General features: G+C 35.8%; 1 protein-coding gene across 1 annotated transcript in view; it reads right to left on the bottom strand.

Moving 5' to 3' along the window:
- Positions 1 to 12,368, bottom strand: part of LOC150102630 (32 kDa beta-galactoside-binding lectin-like) — a 135,917-nt gene extending 123,549 nt beyond the window's left edge. Inside the window, exon 1 of the mRNA XM_090399794.1 lies at positions 12,221 to 12,368. Coding sequence (XP_090255920.1) covers positions 12,221 to 12,286 — 66 coding nt within the window. The 5' untranslated portion in view covers positions 12,287 to 12,368. The remainder of the gene's footprint in view (positions 1 to 12,220) is intronic.
- Between the last annotated feature and the right edge of the window lie 518 nt (positions 12,369 to 12,886).

Below are 12,886 nucleotides of genomic sequence, written 5' to 3'. Positions count from 1 at the left end.
CTAATAGGCGAGTGGTTAGTGCGTCCTCTCTCCAAACAGGTTGTGGGCTCGAATCTCGCTATGGACAGCGATGTTTTTGGTTGTCTTTAGGTGGGAGATAAATTTTATCGCCAGGTGCTGAAACCCCAGCTCCGGTTATTGGAGGCATGAAGTGGCTTGGAAGTTCTACGTTGCTAGAACATACTTTTCGGATTGCGTAACCCTTAACCTACCTGAGATACTAGTGCGCGATACGTTTGCAACCTTTCGTAGAGAGACGCAAATAAAAGAGGGGAAAAAAACTCGAAAATCAACGCTTATGGCAACGTTGTTCGCGGTCTTTGCCAATTTGAGTGGTGCCAAGCGGTAAACATGTTGTGACATGTCATTTGTGTTGATGGGAAAGACTGATGGATTAAAAAAAATTCAGGTGCTGATTAGATTAACATTAATATAAAATTACGTTTTTTATTTGGAAGTCTTAAGCACATTGTAAATGGACCACATGTACGCTCAGTGAGTTTATACATTAACATTAAAGACGAAAATTAAAAAAAAAAAGGGGGGGAGATAAAAACACGAGAGGCCAAGCTTTTAAAATCAAGTAGAAGAATAATGACCGATTTTGAAATAGTTAATAGGTTGCGAACAGCCGGAATGCATTGCTTAGTGAAATCAAGTGTGGAATGCTGAATTAATGGATAAAAAACTTTCTTTAAAAAAGAGTACTGAATTCCTTCAAGCTTAGTTGTTACTGTTTCCAAGAGAATCAAAGCAATCTTCGGTTTGGTTTGGTTTTTCTCTTCCCTTTGATATCTAGTTCTTTACTTCGCTCATCTATTAGCTTGCGTTCATTCTATATGATTTTTCCATCCTCCTTTTTTGGGGGATCCAAATCATTTGATTGTATTTTACAAATCACCTGATTTTCGAGTTGCTAGTTTTAATATTTTTGCACCTGCAATATTTAATTCATCACAGAAAAACCTTAACATTCTTGTTTGTGAATAATGCTACTTTAGGTTTAGTTCTGTTTTATCTGCTGATATAAAGTCACTACTGATTTTACGAACCCAGATAAAACTAAAATAAGCTAGATGCGCGAAAAAAAAAAAAAAAATGTTGAGCCTCGTCTGGCAGAAGTGTTGTAAATGCGATTTTAATATACATCTAGAAATAAATTACGTTGCGAAGTGGGCTGATTACGTTATGCTAAATAAACAGGCTAAATTAATAATTAAAAAAAAGAAAACACCAAGAGCATTATTTTATAATGCAAATAACATTACATCCCGTAATTTCTAAGAGAATGAGAAACTTAGAAATTACGAGAATCATGAATGCTGTTCATGATTGAGTGTATATATAACTTCAGGAATGAATGCTCTCTCCTGAAGTTCATTTTTTTTTTTTTTTGTGCGCAGTGACGTGAACGTTATATTTTGTTCCGCTTCTTGGCATCTGACTTCGCTACTAAAATGTCCATGAGTAAGGATAACACGTGTTATCCTTAATGAATTTAACATTAGAATGCGTGAATGATCGCTATGAAGTTTGCAATAGAAAGAAACTTAAAAATAAAATGAATGAAGTAACATATAATTTGGAAGATAGAACGATAGGGAGGATGGTTTAAATAAATAACAGCTTTTTTTTAAATTAATTTTCATGCCGGTTGTTGCAGACGCAGTGATAAAAATTGAAATCCATTTTTTATAAGAAAAAACCCAGGCCTGTTATGGTCGACGAGTATTCCGAAAATATTTTTAAAATTTCCCCTCGAGACAGTATAAAATTAAAACAAGCAAAGTTAATATTTTTGTTAAAATTAAGCGTTCCTTGATTTAGTAGTCAGGTGGAAGGGGGGGAAAAAATGTACGAACTTGGACGCCACTGAAGTGGGATGTATCGCAACAAAACAGGAAGTGCAAGAGGCTGCCCTCTATTGGTGGTACTTAACACTAACAGTTAATTTTGTGAATTCTGTTAAATGTCAGACTGATTTAATCAAGAAAATCCATTCGTTGCATAAGCAAGAGGAAAACGCTCTGAGAATGGATTTCGATTAAGTCTAGCATAGAGCACTTGCGCTGGAATTGTAAGCACGCATGAAATTTAAATAACCAGTTTGGTCACTGTTTAAAAAGGTCCCCCCCCCGCATAAGGAAGTAAAAGATAGATATACCACAAGCTGCTCCACAGGATATATTGGTTTATAAGGGTGCGAATACACAAGGTGGTTCAGAAAAATGTTGCCATACTTTCGCACTTGAGACAATTCAGTATTAGAATATTCTATAAATTTAACGGAAAAAAACTAAACGAAAGTTTTTCAAATTGCAGAGTAGCAAACTGAACATCTGAACTGTACCATCATTATGAGGTGCATAAATAACAGTACGTATCAAGACTTGCCCGGAGTTCCAGAACTATGCAGGTGTTCAAATGTACACGAGGATTAGGACGATTTTTGGATTTCCCAGTTTGTTCCCTTTGAGGAGTTAAGGTACTCATGAGATGTAGGGTCCCAAAGATGGAACAAATTTCTCATTACTGTAAAATGAAGTTCATAGGCATTATGTGCAGAATGCGGTAAAATTGTAGTTTAGTCAAAAGGGGACCCAAAATGGATATCGGGAGAATAAACGGGAAAGCATTTTTGGTGTGTGTGTGGGGGGGGGGGGAAATCAAAAGATTCGAGTACCACCACTATCTTTACTTACAACGTATGGCAGAGAAGACAACTTTAGTTCAGTTCCGATCGCACTTTGGGTGGGGGGTCAAATAAACATCCAACGAGAAGAACATGAACACAATGATGCGATCAAGTTAATACCTGGTTCATCAGTTGAGTCCGTTTATGAAATAATTCAAGAATGGGTCTAACTGAATTTTTAAATTTAATCGGAAAGACTGAGGAAAAATGAGCAACTTAGTTCGTTATTATACGATTCTAACAATCACTTTACATGAAGACAACACAGCAGAATTATTACCTTCGTCCAAAAGGTAATAACTTGGAGTTCGGATACTAATCGTCTCCAGTATATGTAAATTCTCACTGGTCTTTCTGTTTAATTCTTAGGAGTCTTTAAATTGGATCTCAAATCACGTCTGAAACATTATGATGTATGCTACAGTTCAAGTGTAAGGATGCATCCTAAAATTATATCCGCAACAGAAGTTCGTCCCTAATTTCAAAACAAACACGTAACTTGTGCCTCTTTCCCATCACCAACGATCTGATTGATGCAGAGGCACTACAAGAAAAAGAACTTTTAGTATAAAATTCCTCCGTATAAGAAAAGAAAATTAGCCCGCTTGGATTCTTTTCTCACTTAGAAAGGAATCTAAGACTAACTGACCCAACAAGAAACAGTCAGTCAACGCAATGAAGCAAGCAAAACAAATGTATAAACAGTACTATCGTATTTACTTTGAAATTTAAAATTTCAAATATTTTGATTGTCACTCTTTCCTTAAACTTATAATCCAAAGATTATAACAAAATAATTTCATAGCGATTTGTTTTCAGAATATAATTTACAAAACTATATACTTAATTATGAGTACTTACTGTCTCATAATTTAGTGTTTCCATGGTCAATGGAATTCACCCCATTAAAACTGACATGAAATGTATGTCTAACTCTGTATAGCCCTTTAAGTAATGCTTCTGGGGCCATAACGTTAGATGGGCAGAAGAAAGCAATATAGATTTGATTCCAGTAGAGACTAAAAATTTTTCTGGACTTTTTTCCAGCCAGTTCTCAGGTTAATCGATCTTTGTCACAGCAAGAAGTTTTCTCACAAAATGTGGGATATTAACACTGTACCCCACAAAAATAGACGTCAAGACTCTTATTTCAGAGACAATATACTAGTTCGTGTTCAGAAATACAAGATGACAGTAGTTTCGGCCTACCCTCGCACACAACGCCTTGAAATCGTCGGTAGCCGTTAATGACCAAGTTGGGACAAACTGCCTACTCAGTTCCACCTACTCCCTTTGGGAAATAAAAAAAAGGTATTAGAGAATTTATAAAATGAAATGCTATGATTCCGGTTAAATATACTCAAATTTGGTACTACGTAATGCATTATACAAAATGCAATTTCGCTCGGTCCATTATAAAATTTTCACCCAAGGAAATCTTCAGTAGAATTAAAAATTAAAGCAGTTCACTTATAATGAACACTAAACTACTGGTACACCACCGATTTTCTGCCACATCCTTTAGTCCGGACAAAATTACGAGTGAACTCAAATTCCCGCGACCACCAAACAAGTTCAATGGGCTGGCATAGCGGCGTTTAAATAATTCAGCGAATTCTCGCGTGATTGTAGAAGGATGGTTTCAAAGGTTTAAAAAGAGTCATGGAATTTCTCGCTATAAAGTTTGTGGTAAAAAAAAGGAGAACATCCAACAGGATTCAGACAATAAGATAGTTACTGTCCTAGGGTGCTCAAATGCAGCACGCAGATATGTAGATGTAAAATACTGGGTGAAGCTTGAGCACACGTGTTAAGCCTACCGGAAGATTGCAAAATTCTCATTCTGGAGAACTGTTCAATTCGCCTTCACAGCTAAGAAAAATATTTACCATCAAACTCTACATCCCTTATCCAATAACAATGAATGCAATGTTCTGTAAAGGATAAGTATCACTCATTTATATAGAAAGTTCGTTAGATATCGTAAATGCTGGGAGACTTGTATATTTTTGATTCGTTGGATGTGACGGGAGAAATACCGACATAAGTTGTGGCCCGTCTTCACGTTTGATAATTCCTCCAATGAAAATGTTGGAAATAACTTCAGAGGATGTATCGAAAGGAAAGGAGAAAGTTCTCGAGTTGCTTGAGTATGCAAAAAATGTTACGGAGACCTGCTTTAGTATATCAAGTAGGATTAATGAAGAAAATCGCCAAACTTTCCTGACGAAGAAACACTTGTTCATCAGTATACTGGCTCTAAACGTTTCTTCTGAACTCTGATAAAAAAAAAAAAAATTTAAAAAATCAAGGAATCGTGTTCTATCATTTATACCAATATATTCCATTTAATCAATTAAACGCACATTTAATTTGTATTTAATGTGTCTGGGTCCATGGGACCTAGACACTTAAATTAGAGACATGGGCGAGGAGAGGAGGTATAAATAGTGGGTCAGGTGCAATGATTAATTATTACATGACTTCGGTTGATCCGGTAAGGTTCTGGAACCAAGGTTGCCGGAAAATCGGTGGCGTACCTGCATTAGATTAGCTGATCCAGGACAATGTGGGCTTGTTCCGCCCATGGTAACTTCAGATTGGTACTATGTATCACAACCGCTCCATAAGAAAACGGCTGTTATGTAGGACTTGAGTCTTTTCTATAGAATCCCATGTTTGCAGGAAATATGCATGTTCAGCAAATCCAGATTATATTAGCTTACATGAGCTGAAACAGTCTAAGTGTTCATAACTAAAACGAAATGTTTTTCCTAATAAGAGTAACTTACGAACTGCCGAGAAGTTTCCCCACCTTGGGTTCCACAAGCATAATGGAATTAAACACACAAAAGTGGAACTGTTTAATGATTAGATATTTTCTTTTCATTTATAATTTACGCGCTCACTTTATACAATTATTATATTATTATTTGAACACTCTACATGAATAAAAACATGTGAACATAAAAAAAAAGAAGCGCTGTAGGCTGCATTTGTAGAATGGGAAAAGTCAGAGGTGTGATTAAAAAGATTATTCAAGGCAAACTATAGAGATAAAAAAAAAGAGATGGTCTAAGTAGAATACAGTTTGGATTGCGTAAGAAATATGAAACGCATGAAAAAGTTACAAGCGTAATAAGAAATAAAAATCGTGTGTAGCAAGCAGAACAGACTAAGCACAATTCTAGTTTCTTTAACTTGTAGCCAATAAACGGGTGAACATTAGGAAAAATAACCTTCGTAACTGGAAATGATAGAGTAACAAATCACCTTCACAAATAATATAGTGTAGGTGTGATCACCATTTCATGTTGGGAAAAGATGAGATGACCGAATACATTAGTGGAGGACAAAACGGGAAACTGATAAAACCAAAGTTTGATATTAATAGGCTAAAGGAACTGGGCAGCATATCTGTATGCGATTAAGGTTTTCAGTATGTCTGCCAGTTAATTGAGTGTTCACCGATAGCTTGAGGGATTTAAACCAAAATTTTTACCATCTCCGTAAGATACCTGAATGTTAGAAAATGTTAATTTTATCACCCACTCAAACTGTCGTTTAAGTGGGTGATAAAATTAACAGGTGCTCAGCAAGTACTGTAATAGAATGAGTTTCTGAGGAAGGAAGATAGTTACACCATAGATAATAATCAAAACAGACCCTGGTGATGTACAGGTCAGTGAGTAAGACAGAACGACTAAGGCTCAGAAGGCAACATACTAGTTGCTCACCCCCTTTCTACATGTTGAATGCCACTAAAAGTCTAATTTGTTAGTTTTATTACTAACGTTTTTATAGTTTTTTTTTTTCCCAGTCTGTTACCGATTTCGTAGATCTTTGTAGGAAAATAGGGTTTCTCCCTGAAAACTGATTTTTAAACACGGCATCTCAGAAAAATCGATCGTAAAACTCACTATTTCTGATGATATGAGCGTAAATGTTTAGGATCACAAGATCGTGGTCATCTTTTTTTCATATAAGCCCACACGAGTAGTAGAATTCGTATTTTCTTGCCGTATGCTATTCATGAGTTCAGCTTTAGGGCTACAAAGAGAGGGGGAAAAAAAAAGAGCGTTAGAGGGTATATAATTTACGCAGAAATACCAAAATGTAAAAGGCTTTGGGGAAAATATACACGAGCCTCCTTTTATGGAGGAAAAAAAATATTTTACGTTTTATAACCATTGCAACAGGTTCTTATTGAAGATGGAGGAATTTCTCATTAATCCAAGAATGTTTCTAAATAAAATTAAACAAGCAGTACTCATGTGAACATTCGCACAATACATTACCTTGATCAAAATGAAACTGGTAAGAAACGTAATGAGACAACATGCACATCTCCGTGGCGTGCACATGGCTTTCCAGCCAGCTTGGTAGTCTAAAAGACAGAAGTCACGAGGTGCAGGTTAAGACTTGACAGCAAAACGCAATAATCTGTAATTTGTAGCACTACAACTAAAGTTATTCAGTGTAAACTGAATAACTATTTTCAGGTGTTCCTCATTCCACAAAAAAAGATTGAGAAATGTTTTAGAGAACCATTAAAACATTACTTATGTTTGTAGAGTAGAATATCTAAAGCACCAAAGTAAATTCATAAAAGTTTGATGAAGCAGCCCTTTCGTGGATGGGGACTGTAGCGCCCATACTTTCACTTGCAAATATGTGCAGTCACTGTCGCCCTTGAAAGAAGAAAATGCGACACTTACGACGCAAAGTGAGGGGGAAGGGTATATCTGGAATATCAAAAGTAATTTGCATGAAAGAATTTCAACTTAAACTGCAACTTAATATATTTTAAAATGTCAAATTCCGTCGAGTTTAAGTAGTGTCTAGCTATAATTACAGTAATTGAAGTTACAAAAGAAATAGATTGTATTTGGGGAAGGATTGCATTTTAAATTTCTAATGTGATATAACAAAGGGAGAAGGATATTTTGAAGTGTGGAGCAAAAGTGTTAGATTATAAATAATCCAGATCGTTCGAAAATTAAATTTAGAATTTTGTTAGTTGCAGGATTAAATCCTACAACTAAGATAGATCAACCGTGGAATTCTTTCACACAATACCAAGTGTATGAGATGGCAAGTGTTTACCTTACTCTTAATCACCGACATATCGTGTCGGTGATTAAGAGTAAGGAAAGAGAAGGGAGAATTTTTCTCCCTTCTCTTTCCTAAATGGAGGGGGGTATGGAAATGAAAAATTTAGATTATGTTAAAATAAAATACAACTACCCTTTCAGAAAATTAAAAAGGATTATTAATGAAAGCAACACCCCTTTTTTCATATACGAAAAAAAAATAAAAAAAACACGAAATTTTGGAAGTCTTGAAAATGTGTCATTTCAAGGTGGAGGCAGCAAGGTGACGCTATTTTAGTCCGACACGGAAAACGATATCAGCTCCGCCTTAAGTTCGCTTCAGATCACAACATGGAACGTATTCTAAACCAGCAGCACGCAAAGTTTCATTGCGCTCATCGTGTACGCTAATACTGGTTCGGCCTCTCTTCAAAAAATTGAAGGACATTCAACAAATCAACATGTAGAAGAAAGTAAGTTTCATTGCAGAGCACTACAAGACACTAGTTTAGTATGCGGACTTTTAACATGGAGGAGGGATTTTTGCATCCTAAATAAAATTGACACAGTTTAATAATTAAATTCGATTCCAAAATCATCCATTTAATTAGTGAAAACAGCTTACAGAAAATGAAAGTATTAGCAACACATTCTCTGAAAATTATGCCACTCCACCTGTGTTACATGTCAACACTTCTGTAATCAAACAGTAACTCAGATTTTATACACGTAATGAAAGGATAGTTTTGGTGCCCCATCCTAGATGGGAGAACAGTAATCCTAAAGGTCGGTTCTGTTGTGATATGTCCGCAGCAGCAACTTTAATTCCGTATTGTAACTCAAGTATTTAACGAACATAAGACAAAAGATTATATTTAGCTAACTAACTTGATCTTTCAATACAGGGATCAAGTCACCATTGCTGTAACCTCTCATTACAGCGACAGCTGAAATTTCTCCTCCCATAGTTTTCTGTATGGTTCCATACCTTCAGCATGGAAATTATGCTAACATGACGAAATTTTCTCCTTAAGTTTAATTTTTGATATTTTGTAACAGTGCCAGTGCAGAGTTCAGTGTATAATCCGTGCATATTATAAAGAAGAAAGCACACTACAAAAAGTTAAAATAGACCTAAACTGGGTCTGTTTAGGATAGGAAACAATCGTGCACTGTTATGAATTCTTTGGTGTACGTTTACATCCATTATAGTAGGAGGAGAAAAAAAAATCATTAAGGACAGGAAACAGCGTATGTTCCAAGGCGGCTTGGCTCCTTTCTGGAAAGATCAGTAGTTACAGGGAGAAAAACCGCCAGCTTTAAGAAAAGCTGATTCTACTCTAACTGAAAAGCATAAAGAATGTTCCTGATGGAATGGGATTCCAACCCAGGGCCTTTCCAATCAAAAGGATGGATGTTCTGCATTGCAAGATAGAAACTGAGAACCAGTTCATCGAGTCAGAAATTCTCGGATCTTTGCAACTCTACAGACACACTTCATTAAAGAGAATCGGGGTTTAATAGAAAGAACAAAAACCGATAATCAAAGTTAGCTTGGTCCTCCTCTTCTTACGGCAGCGATGGCCAACCTTTTACGTTCCATGCGCCAATATTTTCACGTACGAGTTCAGATGCGCCATACAACTCTTGTATCCTTAAAAATATGTTGATATAGTCATGTTTAATAAAATCGAATTCACGCTTACTATCACCTTTATTTTCCTTTTGCTCATTTTCTTTTGCACTGTGATGGGTAACAATGTAAAAAGGCTTAATTTTTCGAAAAAGTACAAAACCGCAAATGTTCACAACGGACGAACAAAGCACAACTCCGTAGCGCACGAGTATCAATTGTAAACTGACCGACAAAAACCTGCGATGCACCGCTGTTGCTAACTCTTGGCGCCTCGGAATTAGACAAGTGAATGTGCAAAAGATGTGCATGAGACAAAGTCGCTAAAAATAATGATTAAGTTTTAGCCTTTTTTGTTTTTTTCCCCCCTACGAATCAGTTTCTGGTTGATACTTTTTTTTTTTTGCATAAATAGGCTTACTTTTTTTTTTTCATCATCACTGGGGTCCAATGCACCACTTCTAATCATCCAATGCGCCACCTTGCGCCATAGGTTGGCCACCCCTGTCTTACGGGATAAGCGTTCAAATGGTTGTCCCGTAAGGAGGGAGAATATTCTTGTTCCAGAAGTTCAGCAGATAAAGTCGTCCGCCCTTTATTATCCCTAAATTAGTATTAGTTTCGCACAATACAACTGAATATGAAAGAAGACCAATAATACGCCAATACTTATGTTTGAAGCTGACGCAGAGACCCACCACATTATGCAGGCTTTCGAATCCAGATCCCGCGAAATAGTGCTTAATCTTTATTCTGAGATCTCCTATGCCGGTATATTGCGTGTGTTCTTCAGACAGTTTCCGGATCAGTTAACTGGCCTTCTGATGAGAAGCCCTAATAGAGGTTCTTCAAGCCATAGACGAGATTTGAACCCAAGTCTTCCAAAACCAAAGAGCATCGTCGAAACTGAGCTATGGAAACGGACTTAAGTCAGCAATATTTGGTACTATATTACTTCTAGTAACTCAATTTTCCTTTTCAAATTCGCAATTTCATTAAAATACCGGTTGAGGAGAAGTGGACCAAACACAGAGGGTATGCAGGCATCTTTAGGTTATGTTCGCAATGTTATACGATGTCCTTTTCATGTAGAGATAACAGCATTTGTTCAGTTTCGATTATCAATAGATCAAATTTTGTCCAGACAGGTTAGATTCTTTATGTAAATACAGATCGTTAAAGGGTTTTTTTTTCTTTCCAAAAAAAAAAAAAAAAAAAAAATTAAATTATGGCAATTTCTTTATTAGACCCTACTACAAAGTCAAATAAAATAAATTACTTTTGTCTTAAAAAATCCCGATAAATGAAACTGCCGTTACGTACAGGAAGAGAAAAAAGTTACTTTGTTGGATACTATTTATTTAAACTAATCAGATTCGTCTCTGGAAGACATGTAGTTACTGAGCTGATGTCCGCGTGTGATCTAAAAAGATATGAAAAGTAGAACACTTTTTAGTCTTTATTTCTCAACCAAGATCTCTTTGTCTCCTCAATATGCAATACATCCATGCCAATAATACAGACTTAAATATTTAAAATCAGCATTATTGGAATACTATTATTCCTAATAACTCCAAATTTCCATCAAATTAATATTACAAGACGCCCAGCTAAAATAGAGGTCAAGGAAAAGTGGATCGAACGAGGTTCTGTAGAACTTTGACATTTATCATAGTCAGTCTCCGCTCTGCTAATCGATTACCCATGATGCAATTAGTTATTTATAGGATGTCTACAGTTACAAGATATAGAGAACAGCCGGTATATATAATGGTATCGTCTGTTATCAACCGGCGAAATTAGTACATTAGTTTGCTGCAGGGAGAACGACATCTTACAAAAATTAATTACACAATTTCACACAAAATTCCTAGATACTTGCAGTTAAAACTCGTGTGTATAAAATTTGTCTGAATTAAAAAACTCACGAGTCCGTAAGTGACTCAAATGTCTAGAAATGCGTCAGAGATAATTATCTTATTTAGGATTCCATGGCGATGACTGAAATGTTGAATACATACACGTGTCATAAACCACACTGCATATTCCCACTAAGACACTATGCTTTCAGAATTATGTTAAATGCATTTATATTCGCGATTTACTGGGTTTTATTATTATTTTTTTTTAAATCATAAGCGTCCTCCTCCCTTAATCTTTCCACCTAAATCAGTAAAAGCGATTTAACAGAAATAGCAAAGCATATTGATCGATGCTACTCTCGTCATCATAACACGCAAGCCTATTTTTTGAGTGACGGCGAGAGTTCACAACTGAAGCTTTGAAGTGTTACAAAAGTTTCAGTTATCCTAAAATACTCCATTATGAATGTCTAAACTATCAGACAATATTCAAATTATATCAAAGAAAAAAGTTTTATGCTAGTTTGAAAAAAAAAAAAAAAAATCTCACGTGGATATATGATCAGTTATAAGATGTTACGTTGCTTTAGAGTCAGATAAGGGTATTATTTCATTTATAACAGTAAGGAAGAAAAAATAAATAAATCGAAATAGCAAGTTAAGTAACTGCATATTCAACCTTCTTAGAATTTCTTGTTGGCACTTTAAATAAAAAAGAAAAAAAGTTAATGCATTTAATATTCTCATTCCGTAATAGAAATTGAAACTATTAGTCTCGGGTTCGATACATTAGAATAATTGTGAACTTAGACATTTTGACATCACATTCATTTATAAAATTTTAAACTTCATTTTTGAAATTTAAAAGTTCAATATTAACATTTTAAAAACTTCTGAAATTTTAACATGAAAAATAAAATAAAACAGCTGAACTTACGCAGTTCCTGTAGTGAAGACCGGGGCTCCCTTCAGCCTTCTCTATTAACTTAGTGAGCAAGCTCATGGTACCGAGTTCAGAAGTATCGTCCGGAAAACTTACTAGCCTTTGTCGATCTTCCTCTTGCAAGTTATATTACTTTGACATTGCAGTAGAGGAAACACCCTAAGCGCAATGCAGAGGGCACTGTCCTGTATGTCAGCGCCCTCTGGTATCGCCGTTCTACTAATCCACCTTGGCTGTTTCGAAGAAGTTGGGCATGTGTATCCTACACAGTTATGCGGTATTTGTGACTGCCAAACTTCCACCGTTTCCTCCGTCGCGCGTGTCTGGCTTGTCTAGGCATATAAGACAGAACTTGCAAACACGTGGAGTGTCAAAACTAGGTGAAATGCAAGGAGCGCAGCATACTAGTGACTTCAAAACAACAGAAAAGAGTACAAGCCAAATAGAATGCATGTCTATTATTAGCACTTGTTTCCATGTTCGCGTTATTAATTAAATATGAATTCGAAACAAAAGCAGAATCATATTATATTTGTTCTGAGCATTTTGCTATCAAAATTAATATATTGTTGTGAAAAGTCCCTTGAGATATTATTAATAACAGTTTTTTGGCAAATTTAAAAAAGTGAAAGGATGTGAGTTTCAGTCTTCTACTAGTTT

The sequence above is a fragment of the Typopeltis vanoorti genome, chromosome 10 (genome assembly GCF_054136105.1).
Source record: "Typopeltis vanoorti isolate ZY-2024b chromosome 10, IOZ_Tvanoo_1.0, whole genome shotgun sequence".
Lineage (NCBI taxonomy): Eukaryota > Metazoa > Arthropoda > Arachnida > Uropygi > Thelyphonidae > Typopeltis > Typopeltis vanoorti.
Note: the sequence above shows the minus strand (reverse complement) of the source record. Positions and strands in the feature narration are given on the sequence as shown.